Here is a 22,574-nt window from a genome sequence, read left to right as displayed (position 1 = left end):
GATCTTAGTAGTGCCAGCAAGGCACAGGAGGCTTGAGTCTGCCAGAGGGCCAGGGCAAGCTGTAGTACAGTGTCTGTGGAGGGCAGAGCCAGGGCCAGGGTCCCACAGCAGCAGGGATGGGGCCAGAGAGAGACCCCGGTGCCCAGAGAGGGCCAGAGAGTGGGGCCTAGGGCCCACTGAACTGTTTGACTGTTACAACTGCAAGGCATGCGCATGGCTACAGGGTAAATTGGAGGCAGTGATTAGCACATAAGGCAATGGGTGCCCTTCAGGAACACATGCAGGCCAAGAGGCCCCACCGGAGAAGGACTGATTGAGAACAGTGGGGTCTGAGGGGGATTCATGGGCAAGAGGATAGGCTAACAGCTTGCCAAAAGCAGCCTCCATGTCCAGGTTTATTAATAAAACAAAGTCGTGGAAGACGAGAGCAAAGGAAGGGTACCTTAGAGAGAGATCGGTGCAGGAGCCAAGTTGCCACCATGGGGCATGACGGCCACCTCTGGGGCACTGGACCTGTTACAGATAGAAACAGTAACCCTAAAGGTACCTGCTGCATTCATATCAGTAATGTTTTAATTCTGAAAATGAATGCAGTAAGAACTGCTTCTAGTGAAGCATTCATGCACATTGTCAAGGCTACAGGATGAAGTACTTCTGAGACCTCTTTAGTCTCTTGAATGCACCTCTGATATGACAAGCCTGGTTTCCATTCTGGGTGAAACCATGTGGTCAGATTCTGTGCGGATCTCTGGACTACAGCATCTCCTCCTTTCTATTCATTAACAACATAAGCTCAATCAGGTTTAGGCATCTGTAAGAATTTCCTTTTGGGAGCTTATGGTATTACGTGTTTATAGTGACACAGAGGCAGTGTCTTCCAAACAAAGCATTATTTATTCATACTTCAGAGAGATACTGTATTCAGAGAAATTGATTAAAAATTTACTTTATGTTGTGATGCATAGCTCAGGGAGAGCCAGCCTATGCTTACCTCTATGTTGGGACAGCCAACCTATCCTGATTGCATAAGGTTCTTTGCATCTCTCAGTCAAACAAGGTTTAAGTTTCCATCTACTAACAGCCCACTTCCCTTCCTCAGTCCTACTGCCAACATTTTTGGTGGGGGTGGGGGGAAAGGGAGTAGGTTTCCCTTTTGTCCTAGGCTTGATCGGTGCAGGGTTGGGACGGACCTATTTTAGGCTGAGCAAAGCAAGGCAGTGGTATTCCCCAATTGACAGCTTTTCCATTGTTTCCTTCAGGTCTTCTGCCTGAAGCTTCATATCCTTTTGGTTTCTGTCTTAAAAGTAATTTCTTTTCCTATGATTTAACAGCCTCCTTTAATTTACCTAACCTGGAAGTTGAGTAAATTACTATCAACTGGATCACATGGCATTACAAAAAAAAAGTACCCCTTAAGTCCCTCATTTTCCACATATATGTTTAACTTCAAGAAGTCCATTGAAAATAAGGGAGCTGCTTGCTCACTTAACCATGTGCTGCTTAGTGCTTTGCTGCAAGAGGCCTATATTAGAATATTATATTATTTCTACAGTGAATAAAAATATTAATTTTCTAGCAGGAGAAATTTGTGTTAGTGATCGTGCATTGGGTAGAATGACAGGGTTGTGGTCCATGACTAGGGTTAAGAATTACTACAATTAAAGTAAAAAATCATGATCATGTCATGGATTCAGGAGATCTAGATTTTATTCCCTGCTCTACTGACTTAGTGTTAACTTTTTAACTCTCTGTACTTGAATTTTCTGCTCCGTCAAATGAAGATAACATTTATATACTTTCCAGCGTACTTATCGTGTATTAAGCTCTATGGAAGAAAGGTGCAAGAGAAGTGCAAAGTCCTATATAAAAACCTTTTTATACATGTTGTTTTATAAAGACATTGTTAGATACTTATTTGTGAAATGTGCTTTTTTTTTTAAAGCTATGTGGAGCGGTCTCTTCACTCATTTAACGGAATCTTGGAATAACTTCAAAGGCCTGGAGTCAAACTACACAACGTGGATGGACCTCATGCAGAAACATGGCTACCATACCCAAAAATATGGGAAAGTGGACTATATTTCAGGACATCACTCACTGAGGTAGGCAGAAGATTAACTCTTCTGTGGTATGATATCTGTAAACATGGTTAAGAACAGATAGATAATGGTACTTAGTTTTCAGTTTTCGTTAAAACAAGTAACTTTTTGTAGAAGAAATGTTGTTAAAAATTAATAAGGCTCCAATCATGTAATGCCTAAACATGATACTTAGCAGTCATATCCATGCAGTCACTCCTAATGCAAGTTGAGGGGAAAGGGCACTAACTAACCTTTATAGTTGTCAGGGTTGAAAATAGTTATGCGTAAGAAATCTTAATTTATCATTAAGTTTGCTCTTTGGATACAATCTGGATAAAACTCAATTGAATAATCACATTTAAAAAAAACAGTCTCATTATACGATTAGATGAGGATGAATCATAATAAAAATCCTAAATCCTGAACATATTTTGCAGAATGTTGTTCCTGGGTATTTATTCATCTTATTTGGCAAGTCATCTATCTTTCCAGCTCTTTTTGTATGTCACTTTTTCTTTTTGTTATGTTAAATTAAAATCTGTGATTTATCTATTTAGAGCTAATTAGTCCTTCAGTAAACTAGACTGGTATTTTATGATCATAGTTATATTCTACCTTAATTAAATTCAGTTTCAAATCACTGCAGGAAGAGTGAACTATTGAAAATCTTCTTAACCATTTGTCTCAATCTGCTAAGCTTTCTTTCATTTTTGTGTTTTTGGACTATTATGCTTTGTCTGAGGATCATAGGAAAGTAGGACTGGAAGGGACCCCACAAGGTCATCTAGTCCAGCCTCCTGCTCAAGGCAGTATCATCCCTGAGTAAACCATCCCAGCCAAGTGTCTGTCTAATCTGCTTTTGAAAGTTTCCAAGCATGGAGATGCCATAGTTTCTCTAGATAGCAGGTTCCAATGCCTGATGACTCTCAGAGTCAGAAAGTTCCTCCTAGTCTCCAACCTGAATTTCCCCTGCTGAAGCTTGAGGCTATTGCTCCTAGTCCTGTCCCCTGGAGCCTCAGAGAAAAGCCCATCTCCATCCTCTCTATAATCATCCTTCAGATACTTCAAGACTATTTTCAAATCCCCACCTCAGTCTTCTCTCCTCCAGGCTAAACCCCAACTCATTCAGCCTTTCCTCACAGGTCTTGCCTCCAAGGCGCCTAATTATTTTTGTTGCCCTGCACTGGACTCTTTTCTAGACTGTCCACATCCTTCTTGCAGTTTGGAGCCCAAAACGACACAGTACTCAGGTGAGGCCTCACTAGTGCTGAATGGAGAGGAAGAATCACTTCCCTCGATTTTCAAGTGGCAATCCTGTTAATACAACTTGGTATGCTGTTGGCTTTTTTTTGCAACAAAAGCATGCTGTTGGCTCATATTCATCTTATGGTCCACTGCAGCCCCCAGGTCTTATTCTGCAATACTGTAGCTTAGCCACTTAGCCAGTCATTCCCCAGTCTGTATTTGACCATGCAGTTATTCTGTCCCAAGTGGAGGACTTTGCACTTATCCTTATTGAATCTTATCTGATTGACTGCATACCATTTCTCCAGTCCATCCAGATCATTCTGAATCCTAGTCCTGCCTTCTGGAATGTCCACAATTCTATGCAACTTGGTGTAGTTTGCAGATTTGCTAAGCGGGCGCTCAATCCCATCAGATCATTAATGAAGATGCTGAACAATTCCAGACCCAGGGCAGACTGCTAGGGAACCCCACTTGATACCTCCTCCCAAATAGACATTGAGCCATTGAGGACTAAGTATCAGGATGATCCAAGCCAAATGAGTTCTAGGTGCCAATGTATAAAACAATACAAAAGTACTGTACACCCAGAAAAGTAGTGGTGCTAGGGTTCTCTCATTTTACCATTCCCCGTGCATGGATATTTTATAGTAGTTATTTAAAAAAAAGGTAAGATGGCAAAGAAGGGGAAAGGAGTGGATGAAATAGACTAGTGCTAACCAACCTTTTCTGGCAGGCAACCCACAAGATAAGCTGCTTCCCTCTTCCCTCCCCCTGCCCAGTGTCTTGCTGATTGTTTTGCCTCCATGCCCACCTAAAGGTGTACCTGATAGAGTACCGGAATGGAGGCAGGGAGTTCAAACCTCTGGTTGTGGCTACAGAGCAGAAAAGGAGCAGGACACTGCTGCAAAAGGAGGTGGCACCACGAAGATCCAAGCTTATCTTTTTTTACCCCCACAGCTGCTGCAGTTTTTTATGGTGAGTGAGCCCTGAATTTGGCAATAGTTGAAGTGCCAGAGAAGGGTTACCCTGGCTCTTTGCAGTGACACCTGATGCCTCTTCTCTCACCAGTGTCCTGCCCCTGCTCTGCTCCCTGCCTTCATTCTAGTACATTTACAGAGTACATTTATTTATTTAGTTTTTTAGTAGTTGTATAGGGTGGTGGGGGACTAATGTATGTATGTCAGCATGGTCATGGTGCAGGCAGGGACATGGGAAAGCCCCTTATGTTGCCCTTCCCCTCTACCTTAGGAGTTTGCATACAGACTCTAGAGCCAGCAGGATGTGCGTTCAAGACCAAGCACATGCCTTGAAAGCCCCATGGGTAGGGGCGTGCAAGGAAACTTTTTCTCACCATGACACATGGTAGCTGCCATGGACCCCACAAGCAATCAGAGTAGTGGCAAGGCTCCAGGGTGGAAAGGTGCAGGCCTCGGCATGCCGTGCCAAACCATTTGGGTTTTGGCATGCCACGATGAGGCCCAAATTTAGGCCCGTGCTTCAATCAGAGCACTCAACACGCCTCTGAGGAAGGGGAAGTTTGTGGCGCCAAAATGGTTTTTCTTGCTGTTTTTGAATTTTGGGGCAGGCGAGACAGTTAAGACCCAAGCATGAAGAAGCCATCAGCCTTGTATGTTTTTGTTGTGTCGCTGAGGATCTGCATGATGATGTTAGGATGCAGAAAGATTTTTATGGGTGCCTATGGCCTCCTCTTGCAGGGCACAGGACCGTCAGTCAAGGGTGTGAAATTTTTTTTTTCTTAGTAGTTGTAGTAGTAGTAGTACTAGTACTAAAAATTGCATAGGGTGGTGATGGGGTAACATATGTATGTAAGCATGGTCATGGTGCACGCAGGGACATTGGGACAGGCCCTGAAATTGCCCTTCTACTCTGGCTTAGGGGTTTATACAGACTCCAGAACCAACAGGCTGTCAGTTCAAAACCAAGCACATGGCCTCTACTTGAAGGACACAGGTCTGACTGTCAAGGGTTTGATTTTTTTCCGAGGCAGAAAACCGGCATTCACGTCGTGCCACGCCAAGGCCCAGATTTAGGTCCTTGCTTCAATCGGAGCACTCGGAGTGTGTGAGGAAGGGAAAGTTGTGGGGGCCAAAATGTTTTGTTTTTTGTTTTTTGTTTTTTTTGTAGTTTTTGAATTTTGGGGCAGCTGAGACGATTGAGGCCCGAGCAGCAAGAAGGTAGCAGCCATGGAGGCTTTTGTTGCATCTCCTAGGCTGTGCATGATGCTGGCTGGCAAAAGGGGGATGTTGGTGGGTGCCTATGGCTTCTTTTTGCAGGGTACAGGCCCATCTGAGAAGGGGTTTTGGGGGGGGGGTTATTATTATTATTATTATTATTATTATTATTATTAAGTGTGGGCTGGAGGTGGGCAGTGACTGTGGTGCTGGGGAAGGCAGTGTGGGAGTGAACGTGTCACTGGCCTACTTGTCTGGCTTAGGGGGCAGGGTCCTTACTGCGGAGCTGCAGTTACTAGTTTAATCCTCGCTGTATGCTTGGGACCCAGCCTGCAGGATTTTTTTTTTGCACCATGAAACTCCCATGGTTAGGGGAGTGCAATGAAGGTTTCTTTTTTTCTCGCCACAACACATGGAAGCTGCTGTGGGCCCCAGAAGCAACTGGAGTAGTGGCAAGGCTCCAGGGTGGAAAGGTGCAAGCCTTGACATGGCATGCTGAACCCTATGCCACTACGAAAAAAACTCCATCTTTTCCGTAACAACAGATTTCGACAGTACAGTTCTGCACTGTCAATCAAAAAAAATGTAATTTAATACAAAGTAAAATAAACTAATTACATAAAAATAAATCAGATCACAATACTGATTGTATTATTCATTTTCATATTTAAAACCTTGTATCACATAAACTTTGTTTCTCCTTGCCATAGTATTAGGTCAAGCTTTCTACAGAGAACACAGGGCTCTGCATGTAAACAAGACTATAGTTATTGTAAATCCCAGGAGATGCATGATACCTCCATTACAGAACTCTCCTAGACTTCCAAATAAAGTCTAAGTCTAACCGCAGTATGCAGTTCTGGTTTCACAGTGTAGGGCTATAGTGGAGACTTGGAGAATTTGGAGGGTTCTTTCAAATGAACAGACTTAAAAGAGATCCATTAAAATGTTCACTCTTGAGAGAAGGAGATGCAAGAAATTCAGTCCTGGTCTACATGTGGTTAAAATGGATTTCTATTCTGAAAAACTGAATAAAAATGTTGTTGTAGCATTCCAATGTTTATATATTAGCAGTGCACTGTTTAAAAAGATTTTATCTGCCAACCTTGCAAATTCAGCCTTCAATCTATAAAACCTAATTTTCTGATGTTTTTTGGGTTTTTTTCTCCCATTTATGTTTGGTTGTTGAAAAGATAAAGATTCTGCACTTCAAGATAGACTCCCAGTTACAACTGTGTACCCCCATCTTACTCAGATTATGCACTGTGTGATTTAAAACACACATAACAAGATTTAATTAAGGCAACTTCTACCATTCTAAATTGGCAACTTTAAAGTTGACCCTCCAAGAATCAGACTCTATACATGGTAGAAATTGCCTTAATTAAATCTTGCTGTACGTGTTTTACAATGGCAACTTCCGCCAATTTAAAAACGTTCTAAAGTCACCCACATGTATTAAGTGACGGCTTTAGTATGCTTTAAATGGCAAAAACTGTCGTGTATAGGCACCCATTTAGTCTGAAGAAGAGAAGACAGAGAGTATTTAATAGTAGCCTTCAACTACCTGAAAGGTGGTTCCAAAGAGAATGGAGCTCGACTGTTCTCAGTGGTGGCAGATGACAGAAGAAGTAGGAATGGTCTCAAGCTGCAGCAAGTGAAGTTGAGGTTAGATATTAGGAAAAACTGTCTCACTAGGAGGGTAGTAAAGCACTGGAACAGGTTACCCAGAGAGGTTGTGGAATCTCCATCGTTGGAGGTTTTTAAGTCCAGGCTAGACAAAGCCTTGGCTGGGATGATCTAGTTGGGGATGATCCTGCTTTGAGCAGGGGGGTGGACTAGATGACTTCTTGAGGTCCCTCCCAACCCTAATTTTCTATGATTCTATGATAAAATGGAACCTATTTAAGATAATTTCCTAAAATTAACTAACAAAACTTCTCTGCAGGAGGCTTCAATGAAAGGTCAGATATAAAGGCACACATTCCTTTCCCTTTTGTTTTAGGGGTGGCTAACCTGCAGCCCATGTGTCACAAGTGGCATAGGCTTTGTGAGGCAAAAGAAAAAAAATAAAATAAAAATTCACACCCTTGACCAATGGCCCTGTGCCCTGCAAGAGGAGGCCATAGGCACCCACAAACATCCCCCTTCACCCTGACAGCATCATGCAGAGCCCCAAAGATGCAACAAAAACATACAAAGCTGATGGCTACTTCATGCTTAGATTCATAGATGTTAGGGTCAGAAGGGACCTCAATAGATCATCGAGTCCGACCCCCTGCATTGCTTGGGCCTCAATGGTCTTGGCTGCCCCAAAATTCAAAAACAACAACAAAAGCCATTTTGGCCTCACCAACTTCCCCTTCTTCAGAGACTCTCTGAATGCTCTGATTGAAGCATGGGCCTAAATCTGGGCCTTGGCATGGCATGCCAAAACCCAAAGTGTTTGGCATGCCACACCGAGGCCTGCACCTTTCCACCCTGGATCCTTGCCACTACTCTGATTGCTTGTGGGGCCCATGGTAGCTTCCATGCGTCGTGGTGAGAAAAAAAAAGTTTCCTTGCACACTCCTTGCCAGGGGGCTTTCAAGGTATGTGCTTGGTCTTGAATGCACAGCCTGCTGGCTCTGGAGTCTGTATGCAAACCCCTAAGCGAGAGGGGAAGGGCAAGACCAGGGCCTTTCCCACGTCCCTGCCTCCGCTATGACAATGCTCAAATACATACATTTGTCCCCCACCACCCCATACAACTACTACTACTATGTACTAAACTTAAAAAAAAAAAAAATTCACACCCTTGGCCGACAGCCCTGTGCCCTGCAAGAGGAGGCCATAGGCACCCACAAATATCCCCCTTCTCCCTAACAGCATCATGCAGAGCCCCAGAGATGCAACAAAAACATACAAGGCTGATGGCTTCTTCATGCTTGGGCCATCACCCCAAAGATCTAAAAAAAAAAAAAGAAATTCACACCCTTGACAGACAGCCCTGTGCCCTAAGCCAAAGGGGAAAGGCAACACGGGGCCTTTCCCATGTCCCCCCCTCCAGCATAACCACGCTTACATACATACATTAGCCCCACCACCACCCCATACAACCAGAAAAAAAAAAAAAGAAAATTCACACGCTTGACAGGCCCTGTGTCCTGTAAGAAGAGGCCATAGGCAGATGCAAAAATCCTCCTTTTCCCTTCTAGCATCATGACCAGCACCAGAGACACAACAAAAACGTGCAAGGCTGTTGGCTTCTTTGTGCTCGGGCCTCATCAGTCTCAGCTTCCTGAATATTCAAAGAGAATAACAAAAGCCATTTTGGCCCCACCAGGTTCCCCTTCCTAAGGTCTGATTTTTCAGAATCTTAAGGGGCTTTCAGTAGTAGTGTAATAGTAACATATGCTATATTTGCAGAGGCTTGAGTAATACAGGAGTGAATCTGGCTCTGTGATTTTTTTTTTAGTGTTTATCTCCATGTTTTAAAGCCTCTTTGTATTCTGCTAAAGAACTAATGCAAATTATTGAGCGTCTTTGACTTCCTATTCTGTGGGAGTTGAAGTGATATCAGTACTCAACAGGGTCACAGCCTAAATGTAGCTTGAATAAAAGTGGGTGGAGGTTGAAAATAAGCTAAAATAAACATATGGTTAGTCAGCTGTTTCCAATGCCTATATAAGAATAATTTCAGAATTTAGTACAAATATTTGTGTAACTGGAAAATCATAAAACTCATATATGTTTTTCAGTGTAAAAATGTGCATCTCATTCTAATAACTGCACATATGTAGACATTTAAAAGGCTTAAATCAATTAATTAATTGACTTAGTCCAGGGTATATTTACTATGGAATAAATTTGACTAAATATAAGGAAAGCTACAAATGGGTATTGCGATACTTAGTACAGTCCTTTTGTTTTTATGTCGTAGTAAATGAAAACTTACACAGTGCTTTCCCAGGATGAGATGTCTGAATATTAGATTTTGTAGAGATATGAATATTCCAAAAATATTAATTTGACATCTGCACTATGCAATAGTATCTCTTTTTGAATTGCAGAATAACATTTTATCCTAAATGTCTACATTTCTCAGCTGACACCAGTCCAAAAATGTGTACTTTCAGTTTTTTCAACTGCATAGTAACAAGACAAATAGGTTTTCATTTGTCTTAATAAGCTATCACAGTTACAGCACTGATAAAATTAATGTTTGTGAATATGAAAAGTTTCCATTTCTTAAGTGCAGGAACTTTGGAGTAGAATACACAACATACTCACTTATAACAACTGAATCATGACATGATCCTTACAGTATTTGGGCATCTGTCCCTTCTGCATGATTAATCAGGTTTGAGGAGGGGATGGTGAGGTATATACAGATAGAGGGCCAGACCTTCAACTGGTATAAATGAGTGGAAATTAACAGGACCATGTCAGCAAATATTCTGGAGAAGCAGTATATTGACATGCATGGATGTTTCACACGATTTTAACACATGTAATGGTTTTATACATACTGTTAGAATAAACATTAATTATGTATTGTGTGTTTTCATTCTGTTAGCATTTCCATATCTTTCCAACTTTAAGATTTAACACTTTCAGCTAATTGGGTATCTTCAAAGAAACATTCATCCTTGTGGACGTTTATATTTTATGTCTAAACAAAACCTTTCAACCAAAGATCTTGAAGTGCTTTAGAAACATTAATTACATTTATCACATTGCCTATATCCCTTCTCCCTGACAATATTATCCACCTTGATAACCCATTTATATTTATTTTGGGGGGTGGGGGCATTCATCACTGCCTTTCTGCACCCTTCCAGAACTAATGTACCAGGCTACTATTCATTCTTCATTAAGTCCATCCTTAAGGAATTATTCTACCTTGTCTACAAGAAATAAAACAAGGACCTGCACATTAGCATTGCATAGTAACCATATACTCTTATTGACATGAACCTTTACCACCTTCCCCTTACTGTTTTGTAAATCACACCATTATATCATATATGAAAGTAAACTACATTTTTTTCAAGATAGAAAAAATAATACCTGATCACTATGTCACATAGCAGAGTTGGACATTCTGACATAATACCCTTCACCAATCACTGAAATGATTGCTATTTAATGGTACATAATTAGGTTATATAACAATGTGAGACAAGTAAAGAAAAAAACTGTATCAAGGTCAAACTATATAGGAACTTTAGACAGAAAAATATACCCCTGGAATCTGGCCAGGATGATGAGACCAATATTTTGCTGTTCCAAAAATGACTTTGATTTAAATAACTACAGGTTTTCAAGACTTCACTTCTGCATCTTCTGCAAAAGGCAAGACCTTGATTTTTCGTTGTATTTAAGTGCAGGTCAGATGTTGTGAACATTGGCACCTACAGGAAGCTGATGACACCTGCCAGACCCCAGCAGAAATTAGAGCAAGAGAAAGTCTCTTTATTTCCCAGGTCTGATGAAAGTTCTGAAAAGCCAAAGAAGAGTCAGAAGTTGTGGAGCTCATCTTAGTCGCATCTCTCCATCAGAAATAGACTTTTGTCATGCACTTAAACTGTCCCTGAAAGGCCCTTCCTCCTGCTTACATCAGAACTAAGGACAGAGTTTACATCACAACTATGAAACTGGCTTAGGTGTTTAGGTTGCCTCCATTAGCCCTGCCCAGGTAGAGACTTCCCTTCACAAGGGGCCAGTTTAAATGCAATTTATACCATTTATCCGGGAAACAGCAGTGTAACTAAGTGGGGAGGGGGCAAGATTGGGGCAGCAGCCCTGGGTGCCACCTTTGAGGGGGTAATGGAGAGTGCAAAAATAGCCACCAACACAGAGGCAGCTGATTGCCTTCCTGCAATCAGCATGGTGGCAGCTTGCATTCCACCATGTCTCATGGCTACTCCAAGACACATGGTTACTCTTCTGCTGTTACTCCTTTCCTGTTACTCCTCTGCGGGCACACAATGAACTGACATGACTGGAGAATGCAGCCCCGCATCTTGAGCATTTTGTGTCAGAGCAGTTGACTATTTTGGAACCAATTCCTCATTAGTATTAGTATGAAGTGTTAGCATTTAAATAAATGCTCAACTGCTCAGAAGAAGTGTTTGAAATAATTGAGCTTGTATCAAAGTCTGGGAAATGAGAAGCAGATACAATGTAGGTTTTCACCAGATTTGTACCAGCCCAGCTGAAGGCTGCTAGTCTTATTCATTTATTAAGTGATGCTATATTCCTGTCCTTTATCTCTCTATTCTTTCAAGCTTACTATCTTTGGAATGCCATCTGCCAGCAAAGGAGATTTAATCCCACTTGATTCTCATTAGGAGTTATTAAACCATTAGGATTCATTGGCAAAAGTTTAAAATAATTATCTGGTAAGAACTCCTCTTCATCCAAATTCTGAGGCCTGGTGATTTATTCTTTTATTTTTTCAGCTTTGGGAAACTTTCACTATCATCATCGCAGAAAGAGCGTTACTTTAAATAATAGTCTGATCTTTTACTGTAGGTTAAAGATTCCATGATGTATAGTTGCAAGAATACCTTTGACTTCTTCCCTTGATTAGTATGTTACTCCATTAGTATTTATTAACTTTCCATTCTTGTGTAAAAAGATAACTAAAATGGTCCATTTTAGAGGTTGGCCAGTTTTCTGCCCAACTCACTCTTTTATGGTCCTTTACATTGCAATAACCCTCTCTTTCTGCTTAAAGATTTGTTTTTTCCTTGGACCTGTCAAAACATGCCCCACACTGCTCTAATAAGTGAAAGGCATGTATTCTGTTCTTTTTTTTCCAGTCCCAAACTCTGTTTATCTAGATAACCAGTGTAACAGGGAGCCACAGGGCTCCTATTACTTTAAGAGGATGCTGCAACAGGCTTAGCTGTTCTGGAAAGGCTGGCAGCTAGGAAGTAGGCTCACTTCTAGTGAACTAGCTGCCAGCAAACAGGCAGACTTGTAGCCATACAAAGAGGCTACCAGGGGGGAGTAACTGTTAGTTGCAGAGCAGTAAGCTGTGCCAGGGCGGGCATCTAGGTAGATCAGATGCACAGAGCCACAAGCAGCTGAGCTGTCATAGCAAGGAAAGGCAGACTGGTCATTAGTAGGAGTCTACTTAAATCACGGGTTTTGTGGAAACCGCAAAATCTGAAATTGTCCATGAAATCAACAAAAAAAAAAATAAACGGAATGCTGGTCCCTGCTGCTGCAGCCCAGCTTTGCTGCCTGCGAGGGGAAGACACTAGCTGGCAGAGCAGCATGAAGGACAGCAGAAAAGATAGCCATCACCCCTTTGTCCCTCCTCTCCCCTGTCGCCTTTCCACTAATCAGTGCCAAAGAGTGGAGCTACTGGAGCAGATCTGCAAAATGTCTGTGGAATTTGTTCTTTATACTGTGACCAACCTGCAAACATTGGTAAGTCTAACCATGATTTAAGGAGACACTTAGTCATTGGGCCCAAAAGGGAAAAAACCCTGTGCGTGACTGCAGAGCCACTTGATGGGAAGATGTGGGGCTTTTGAAGCATATAAGATAAGTGCCTGAGACCAGGTAGTCTGTTTGGCCCTGCAGGCAGCAGAGAGAGGAGCTCCTGAGCAGGATGGCTGCAGAAAAGCAACTGACTGATACCTGAGCAGCCCTGGAAACTGCAAGTAAGGAGCTTACAGTGCAGGGAAGTATGACCCAGTATGGCAGGGGTGAGCAATTATTTTGGGCAAAGGGCCGCTTACCAAGTTTTGGCAAGCCATCAAGGGCCGCATGACAGGCAGCCCAGGGCAGATGAATATTAATTTTCTAAAATTTTCAGGGGCTCCATGGGCCAGATAGAATGGCCTGGTGGGCCACACCTGGCCCCAGGGCCGCATTTTGCCCACCCCTGCAGTATGGGGAGAGTTTTGTTATACATAAAGTTCTACCCAAATCGAGGCAGCCAGATGATTTTGCAGGTGGATCATGGGGCCTGCCACCATTTTTATAGGCTTATCAAGGTGGCCCTCCCCATGCCTCTGATTGGCCAAGGGGCCCTGGTGGCCCTGAGCCCCACTGCTGATTGGTGGAGAGGGCTGTCCATCTTATAGCCCCACCCTTCAGTGCTGATTGGCTGAGACGACTGTCCATCATGTGGCCCTGCCCCTTGCTGCTGATTGGTGGAGAGAAACAGGACTGTACAACAGGCAGCCCTCTCAGCCAATTAGCAGCGAGGGGTGGAGGCAGCAACCATCTTGCCTACTTGCCTTTGTGTTGGCAGCCCCTTTCGTGCTGGGCTACACAGCTGGGAGGACTGTTGATTCCCACTAGAGACCCAAAATTTTATTTTTAGTAAGGTTTTGGGGGGTTTTTCCCTTCAGATTTCATAGAGATTGTCCGATTTTGCAATTTCTACAGAATCTGTGCAATCATGATTTGAGTAGGTCCTTGGTTATACAGCCAGTGAGCTTGTGTTTACATTTGGATCAGACCAGTGGACTGGAAGTAGCTACAATGGGTGATGAGGAGGCCATAGGGGTGCCCGAGGGGCATGTGGGTGTTTTCATAGATTTCATAGACATTAGGGCTGGAAGGGACCTCAGAAGATCATCGAGTCCAGCCCCCCGCCCGAAGGGCAGGAAGTCAGCTGGGGTCATAGGATCCCAGCAAGATAAGCATCACATTTTCTCTTGAAGGTGTTCAATTTAGGTGCTTGAACCACCTCCAATGGCAGGCTGTTCCAGACCTTGGGGGCTTGGACAGTAAAGAAATTCTTCCTTATGTCCAGCCTAAAACGGTCTTGTGGTAGTTTATAACCATTTGACCTCATCATCCCTTGGGGCGCTCTGGTGAACACGCATTCCCCCAGATACTGGTGGTCACCCCTGATAAACTTATAGGTGGCCATCAGATCACCCCTGAGCCTGTGCTTTTCCAAGCTAAAGAGCCCCATAGCTCTCAGCCTGTCGTCATAAGGTCTGTTTTCCTGACCTCTGATCATGCGCATGGCTCTTCTCTGGACTCTCTCGAGCTTCTCCACATCCTTTTTGAATTGTGGGGCCAAAACTGGACGCAGTACTCCAGCTGCAGCCTCACCAAGGCCGAGTACAAGGGGAGAATGACGTCCTGGGATTTGTTTGAGAAGCATCTATGGATGCGAGCCAGTGTTTTGGTCACTTTACTAGCCGCAGCATCGCATTGAAGGCTCGTGTTCATCTTGTGGTCAATCATGACCCCCAAGTCTCTTTCTCCCATAGTGCTAGCCAGTGTAGCACTGCCAAGCCTAAAAGGATGCTGCAGGTTTTTCCTCCCAAGGTGGAGAACCTTGCATTTTTCAGTGTTAAAGACCATCAGGTTCTTGTCTGCCCATTTGCTGAGCCTGTCCAGGTCAGCCTGGATCGCCCTCCTGCCTTCAGATGTGAATGCTTTGCCCCAAAGTTTAGTGTCATCGGCAAACTTGGCCAGTCTGCTTCTGACTCCAATGTCCACATCATTAATGAAGATGTTGAACAATATGGGTCCAAGGACAGAGCCTTGGAGGACCCCACTGGTCACAGGGCACCATGACGATTGACTTCAGTCAATTACCACCTGCTGGGTCCGACCATGGAGCCAATTTCCCAGCCAGCGGATCGTGGTGGACCCAAGGCCACAATTGGCCAGTTTCGCCAAGAGGTGATCATGGGATACCAGATCGAAGGCTTTTTTGAAGTCAAGGTCTGTTTTGGGCCCTATCAGGACTGGGCTCAAGCAAGGCAAAGCCAGGAAGGTTAAAGCTTGCAAAAGTGGTGGCCTGAAGCTTGGAGGGCTCGGGCCAGAGCCTGAGAGGGGCAAAAGCAGAGCTGGGGACCCAAAGCCTGAGAGGAACAAGATGAGCTCATAAGCCTAGACCTGATACAGTGGGCTTACACTCTCTCTCTTTAGGTACCGCATGATATCTAAGCAGGACGTTGGTGACCATGGTCTTCCACAGATCTCTTCTCTTTCAGGCATACAGAATTTCCACTGTCGATACATTCATCCATTTAGATAGATTCTTGACACAAGTTAACCTCTGTCTTCCACGATCTCTCCTTCCTTCAATCTTTCCAGCTATGACCAGACTTTCAATTTCCTCTTTCCTCATAATATGTCTGAGCAAGTCCAACTGTCTCTTTCTGCTGTTAAACAGCAGCTTCCTGCAGCCTGTTCTTAACAAAATATCTTTATCTGAAGTGTGACTTGTCCACCCTACATTCAAGATGCACCTTAAAAACCACATCTCACTTGCTTCAACTCTCTTTTCCATACTTGGTAATATTGTCCAGCATTCTGATGCATACATGAGGACTGGCATAACATAGCAATCCAAAACTCTTAACTTTGCCCCCTTAGAAATGTTATTATTTGTCAATATTGTTTTCATTTTCAGAAATGTGTCCTTTCTCTGTTTTATTTCATGATCACATTTACCATCTGATGTTATCTAGCTTCCCAAGTAGTTAAATTTATTAACCTGCCTTATCTATTCCTTTTCCACTCTGATGTTGCATACAGGAATGATCTTCTTTGTAATTACCATGCATTATGTTTTTCTACAGTTGATACTTAAACCCTTCTTCTTGCTTTCACTAACAGTTTTATCTAAAATTCCTTGCAGCTTCTCTTCTGAATCACCTATTAAGACTGTCATCAACATAACACAAGTTTTTCGAATTCTGTCCGCCAATGATCAGCCCTAGTCAATCCTCAATCTCCCTCAGTATTTTCTCACTATATAAGCTGAACAAATCAGGTGAAAAACACAGCCTTGCCTCATGTTTCTCTTAATTTGGATGAAATCACTTCATTTATTTTCTATCTTCACTGCTGCAGTTTGGTCCCAATAGAGGTTTCTTAAAATTCTCAAGTCTTTACCATCAATATCTAATTCTTCCAGCATTTTCATTAACTCCTCATGCTTGACTCTATCAAAAGCTTTTGTACAATCAATAAAACAAGAAAAGGTGTTCCCTCATTTCTATTCAAAAGCATTCGTACCATGAGGACAGCATTTCTTGTACCTCGATCTTCCACAAAACCACATTGAACTTTTGCACTCTCCAGTCTTATTCTACTTCTAGCTCTCAACATCAGCACCTTTAATAGGATCTTTGTCACATGGCTCATTAAACTGATGGTTTTATGGAGTTCCCATTCAATGGCTACAGGTCTTTTGGGGAGCTCGATAAAGATCAATTTACAGAGGTCCTCAGGTATTTCTCCACTTTCATAGCAGTTGTAATCTCAATGAGAACAGTTGTTAACTTTTCTATACCAAACCCTTCCAAACATTTAATTTGTTCTACTGCAATCTAATCTGGACCTGTAGCTTTATTGGTTTTCATTCGATTGATAACTATTTGTACTTCTGACTTAAGAATTTTCAAACAATCCATGTTCTTCACATCTTCTGAAACAATAATTCCAGCCTCTTTTTCAATGTGTTTCACACAGACGTAGAATATTGATCTTTAATCTCTTCATATCATGCTTGACATTATCCAATTTCCCAATTTGATGTACAGTCCTCACATTCCACATTGCAACTTTTGACTGCTCTCTTCTGAGTTTGGACAGTAGCATGCTGACGGTCATGAGTCACCTGTCGCACGTGACTATCCTTACTGGGCAAGGTGTCCTGACCTTCTCTGTCAGGGACCCTCTTCATGCCATTGTGTGATTGTTGGAAGTCCACTGCAGTAGGTTGCCACTTTTTGCTACAGGGTGCAGTGCTCAGCTAACTTGAGCAAGTCCCTCTGTTGTCCCAGTTGCATCAGGCATCCACCAGATGAGATGATCCACTGTTCTGCGCCCTCAATGGCTTCAACCCTGGTAAGGGAGGCTGATGGGTGCAACACCTTACCTAAGGGTGACACAGAGACTTCGGTAGCTAGAGAGTACTTGTCTCACTATTACCCTAACAGTTAAAATTGTCCTACTGCTGGATGCAGTTTAACGTAATACCCAGGGCCTATACTAAAGGAGCCCAACTAGAGAAAAAGGGTGGAAGCCAGGAAGGCTGAGGCCCTGACAAAGGCTTGGAGGCCTGAGGAGGCCAGACATTGTACTGGGGTAAGGGGTCTCATTGGAGTGATTAACCAGCATCTGAGAGACATGGAAATGGCTGTAGGGGTGGAAGGAGGTCATGAATAGCCCTTAAGGTAACAGGTACCCTGGGGACACAGATGGGCAGGAGGGCCCATCTGACATGAGAAGGGTAAGACTGGGAGCCAGCAGGGTCCTGGAGGGAAAAAGGGAGCATACCCCAGGAGCTGGAGTAGGTCAGGAGCCACAAGACCACTAGAGGGCATCATCTCCACACCTGGGAGGGACTGATCTTGTCACAACCAGATTGAGTTCTGTGTTACATTTTTCATTGATACATCAGCATTAGTAAATTTACATGAAATGTAGTCTCAAATGTGCACACAAGTTTATACTATGTGCATGTTTATGCAGTCTATTCCATGTCTGACAGTAAAAAAATCATATTCAATAAATATTGACGGTCTTTTAACTAATATAATCATTCTGGTTATGTCTGTTAATCATACAGTACAAATACTAATATGGAAAGTGTGGTTAGATCTAAAGCAAGATTAAATGAAAAGATCTATAATTATATTAATATTAGGTGATTGTCATTGGTTTTGCTAAAAGCTAAATTTGTTTGTAAACTCTATTGAGGAGATATATATTGAGGATATATATATGCAGTGTACATAGTACTGTATACTGTGTAAGTAGTACTGCATTTAAACAGAATGACATCCCTAAAGCCCTCAGGAAATTGAACTACATATATTATTTCATGATTCTGTTGGTGATATTGAAAGTACCATAAACAAAAGGGGGTGGAAGAAGTGTTTTTTAAATCAACTCTTCCACTCCAGGCTTTGTTTATGATACTTCTGATGCCATTCACTCTGGCAGAGAAACATGGACATCTGCAGCTCTGGTCCAACCTGTATTTTAGAATCTGGTCCAAAATGTGTTTTAGAAATAAAATTATATTTTATTTAAAATGATATAAAATGATATCCTGACCCCATGCCTCTTGGATCCCCAGTTCATCTTCTCCTCTTCCTTTAGTAGTATTATGAACTGGAGTCAGTGGAGTCATAACTAGAGATTTTGTTTCAAGTGAGTGTTTTAAAAAGGAATCGTCATCATCATCATCATCAAATTGAAAGAGTAGTGTTGATTCCTCAGACAAATGACTGCCCCTTGAGGTATAATCTAGGGCAGTGCTTCCCAAACTTTTCATCAGCATGACCCCACTTATGACCCCATTTTGTCAGCATGGCCCTTCATGCCCAAGCCCCGGCTGCTGCCTGTGGAACGCAGCGATTGCTGTAGTTGGAGCAGGGTGCAGAGCCCGACTCCCCCTCCCAAAGCCCCCGCCACGGGCAGCACAGTTGGAGTAGAGCCCATGGGAGGAGTGGAGGAGGCTGGAACTCTGCCAGCCTCCAAGAGACAAACTGCATTTTCCCCATGTTTTTCAGTCTGGAACACCCAGATCCTTGTTTGTCATGACCCCATCCACTGATGTTGCAGCTCCATTTGGGGTTGTGACCCACAGTTTGGGAACCACTGCTCTAGGGTATTGAAAGGGGCAAGTATTTTCTTGCATGTTGTACATCCCAAAATAAAACACACACCTTGCTTTTGGAAGGCAGAATGCAGAAAAAACGTTTTTTTCCAGAGTCATGGCTGACTGTGACATAGAACAAGACCCTCCTGGAAACAGACAGTGTTCAGGAAGTGTGGCATTGCGGGCAACAGTTTGCTGCATCAGAAACTTCCTAGTGTGTCTCCTGTGATGCCACATTTCCTGGATAGTATGTTTCCAGGAGGACTTAATCTGTCAGCCTAGGAGTGGGCCACATCCGACCTACAGGCCACATCGAGCCCATGGCAAACTCTATTTCCCAGTAGCCCTGGCTCTCATCTAGTCTCCATGGGACCCCCAGGAGCACGGGAACAAGACAGCACTGGCCATAACAGCACAGGGCCACGGATCCGGGGCTCTGCCTCAGCCCAGCCTGGCCCCATGCTGTCACAGTCCCACGCTCCTGGGGTCTCAGTGGAGACTGGCCAGGAGCCCTGTGGATAGGGCACATGGCCAGGTGGGGAGCTGCTCTGGGGCTGGGATTTTGTGGTGACAACATGGGGCAGGGCTGGGGCAGAACCACAATCTGTTGTCTGCATACCCCTGCGACGAGCACGGGTTCCATGGGCGGAGGCGCACGAGCAGTGGATCACATCTCTGCCCCAGCCCCACCCCATGCTGTCACTGCTGCAAGATCCCAGCCCTGGAGCACGTCCTTGCCTGACAAAGTGCGCTACCCATGCGCTCCTGGCTAGTCTCCATACAGACCCCAGGAGCGTGGGGGTGTGACAATGCAGGGCCGGGCTGAGGCAGAGCCCTGGATCCGCAGCCCTGCACTGGTATGGTCCTGTGCTGTCACACCCCCACACTCCTAGGGTCTCCATGGAGATCAACTGGAAGCCAGGGCTTCCTGGAAATGGAGTCTAGCCAAGCCCTGCCATTTTCCCCATCTCTGCCCTAAACCCTTGTGAAGAGCAGCAGCAGAGGTGAGTAGTTCTTTCTATAAATTCCCACAAATACTGTACTGTTCCCATACCAGAAGCATCATCAAGATGCTAGCAACAGCCCACTTCCTGCTTTGGGCCCAAGCTATAGTGCTCAGCCAATAGCTACAGCTGTGAGAGGGTAACACAAGACTTCTCCCTTATAGTTTGTTTAGCAGACATAAGTGGCAGCCCTCTTTGCAGCTGCATGGAATGCACAGGGTTTCCAAGAGTGCTCCTTGGGGGTGCTGATATTGGAGGAAAAGGTGTGTATTGTATGTTTGACTATAAAAATTAAAGACCAGATTCGTCACACTGAATGAAATGAATCTGTACCAGAAAGTGAAAAATGAAGTAACAAGATTGGATGTGCTGCCCCCAAAAGTTCATCAGCAGAGATGGAACTGGTGGAAGGCTCAGAAACAGAAAAAAGGATAACGTATAGGAAAATGACCATAAGTAGGGTGATATAAAATTTAGAAGTGAAAATGAATAACTTAAGTGCCAGATCCAAATCGGCTTTGTAGGCACTTGAACAAGATTTAGGTACTTGGATCACAAAAAGCAATTCTGATGGACTAGGCTTCAGCAACACCAAAACTGATTAGGTAGTCTGATGGGCTCTGGGCCCAAAAATATCTTTTAATCACCTAGACTTTGGCTACTGTACATCTTAAAAAGCAATTAGTATTGGTCATTTAAAAACCCAAGTTCCAATGTGAATTAGATCAGTTCTGAGAAGCACCTAAAGTCCACTTAAGTCTTCACATTGACAGAGTGCATATATCGGTAGTTCATTACAAAAAATAGCAGGAGCAGAAGGTGCCTACCATTTCTCCAGTAGCTGAGTGATTAGAGGACTCACCCAGGTAGTGGGAGACATGTTTAAGCCCTTCTTAGCTTGAGGGGTTTCAAAATTGCATGTCTCACCTCCTAGGAGTGTCCTAAACACAAACCTATAGAACAGTCTGGAGCAGAGCAACCCCCATCCTTCTTGCAACTGGGCTACTGCACTCTCAACAATGCAAGTTTATGGGACCAAAAGGAGGACAAGTGAGAAGGAGCCTACCTTGGTGATATGATCCTCCTCTGGGGAGGAAGAACCATGGATCTATTTCTGTGCTTTTTTTCTTTTTTAACTAATGATCACGTAATGTAAAATAGAGTCCCAGCAATAGGTTGTAGCTACATTTTAAGCACTGCAAGGCCTCAGTGGAGGAATCTTTGTGGTCTGGTTCTAAAACTATGAATAATGTCAATTTTGGTTATTTGAATGGAATAATACTGATTCTATTTGTGGAATCTGCAAAAAAAATACAGTTGCAAATGTGAGAGAATGTTCCTTGGAAATTTTAAACTGATGTGGAATAACTAGATGTTTAGTTGCAGAACAAGAGATGCTGTCCACTGACTTAAATTATTTTAATTTTAGTAATCGTGTGGAAGCTTGGACTAGAGATGTTGATTTCCTGCTTCGACAAGAAGGCAGACCCATGGTGAATCTTACTGGTAATAAGATGCATGTGAGAGTGATGGAAGAAGATTGGCAGAATACTGATAAAGCAGTATATTGGATAAGGAAAGAGGCCACTAATTTTACTCGGCCATTTGTTCTGTACTTGGGTTTAAATTTACCACACCCATATCCATCGCCTTCTGCAGGGGAAAATTTTGGGTCCTCTACATTTAAAACATCTCCCTATTGGCTTGAAAAGGTATGTAGAAATTTACAGAAATTTAAATCTAAATGACTTTGCAACTGAAATCATGTGTGTTCTTCATGTTGTATAATTCACATCATATGGAAGTCAACCACAGTATTGATGATATTGCAGTAAACTATGAAGAGATCTCTGGATGAGATTGTAAGTTAATGTTTTAACATTACACATGTAGAAATGAAGAATCCTCTGTCACTGCAGGGAGAGAACACATGGCTGCTTCAGTCAGTTGCCCAGTTTTATATGATTTAGCAAAGAATTTTTGAAGCAAAAGGGTAGGGATATATATTAACCTAAACAACTAATAGTTCCCTGCTTGGCTGCACAGTACATATGCTACTGGTCTCTAGCTTATTGTTTGTAAAGTGCTTTTTAACAAGTTAAATATAAAAGATGCTATGCAAATCAGTTTGCATTTCTGTTCTGTGGCTTGACCTTGCCCATGATTTGTGGAGGTTCTGTGGCAGTGACATTCAATGCAGCTTTTTGTCCTTTCTGTTACCTGGTGCTCTCTGCTTTCTAATCTATGTCACTGTAATGCAAAGAAAAATCCAGCTACTTTCATATTTGGGAACTCAGCAGATGCCTCTTTCTCTTGGAATAGCAGTAAACAATTTTTGTTTGCCTCTTGTATGGTCCCCAGATGCAGTTTTACTATTGTTGCAAAACTGTATAAATTAGTTACCATGACTTCTACTGCATAAATGGCAGCAAGATTTCCCAGAGCCCAATAACTAAGC

At 43.1% G+C, this 22,574-nt stretch overlaps 2 protein-coding genes across 5 annotated transcripts in view; one reads left to right on the top strand and one right to left on the bottom strand.

Moving 5' to 3' along the window:
* SKIC3 (SKI3 subunit of superkiller complex) overlaps nucleotides 1-22,574 on the bottom strand; it is a 145,443-nt gene that overhangs the window by 94,423 nt on the left and 28,446 nt on the right. The window lies entirely within an intron of this gene.
* The window catches only part of ARSK (arylsulfatase family member K), a 47,584-nt gene that overhangs the window by 9,190 nt on the left and 15,820 nt on the right, over nucleotides 1-22,574 (top strand). For all 3 annotated transcript variants that reach the window (XM_059725014.1, XM_059725012.1, XM_014597258.3), the window contains exons 3-4: nucleotides 1,943-2,102; nucleotides 21,546-21,828. In XM_059725014.1, the coding sequence (XP_059580997.1) occupies nucleotides 1,943-2,102; nucleotides 21,546-21,828 (443 nt within the window). The remainder of the gene's footprint in view (nucleotides 1-1,942; nucleotides 2,103-21,545; nucleotides 21,829-22,574) is intronic.

Source organism: Alligator mississippiensis, chromosome 3 (genome assembly GCF_030867095.1).
Source record: "Alligator mississippiensis isolate rAllMis1 chromosome 3, rAllMis1, whole genome shotgun sequence".
NCBI lineage: Eukaryota > Metazoa > Chordata > Crocodylia > Alligatoridae > Alligator > Alligator mississippiensis.
The sequence above is the reverse complement of the archived record's forward strand: the minus strand, read 5'-3'. Positions and strand labels throughout refer to the sequence as shown.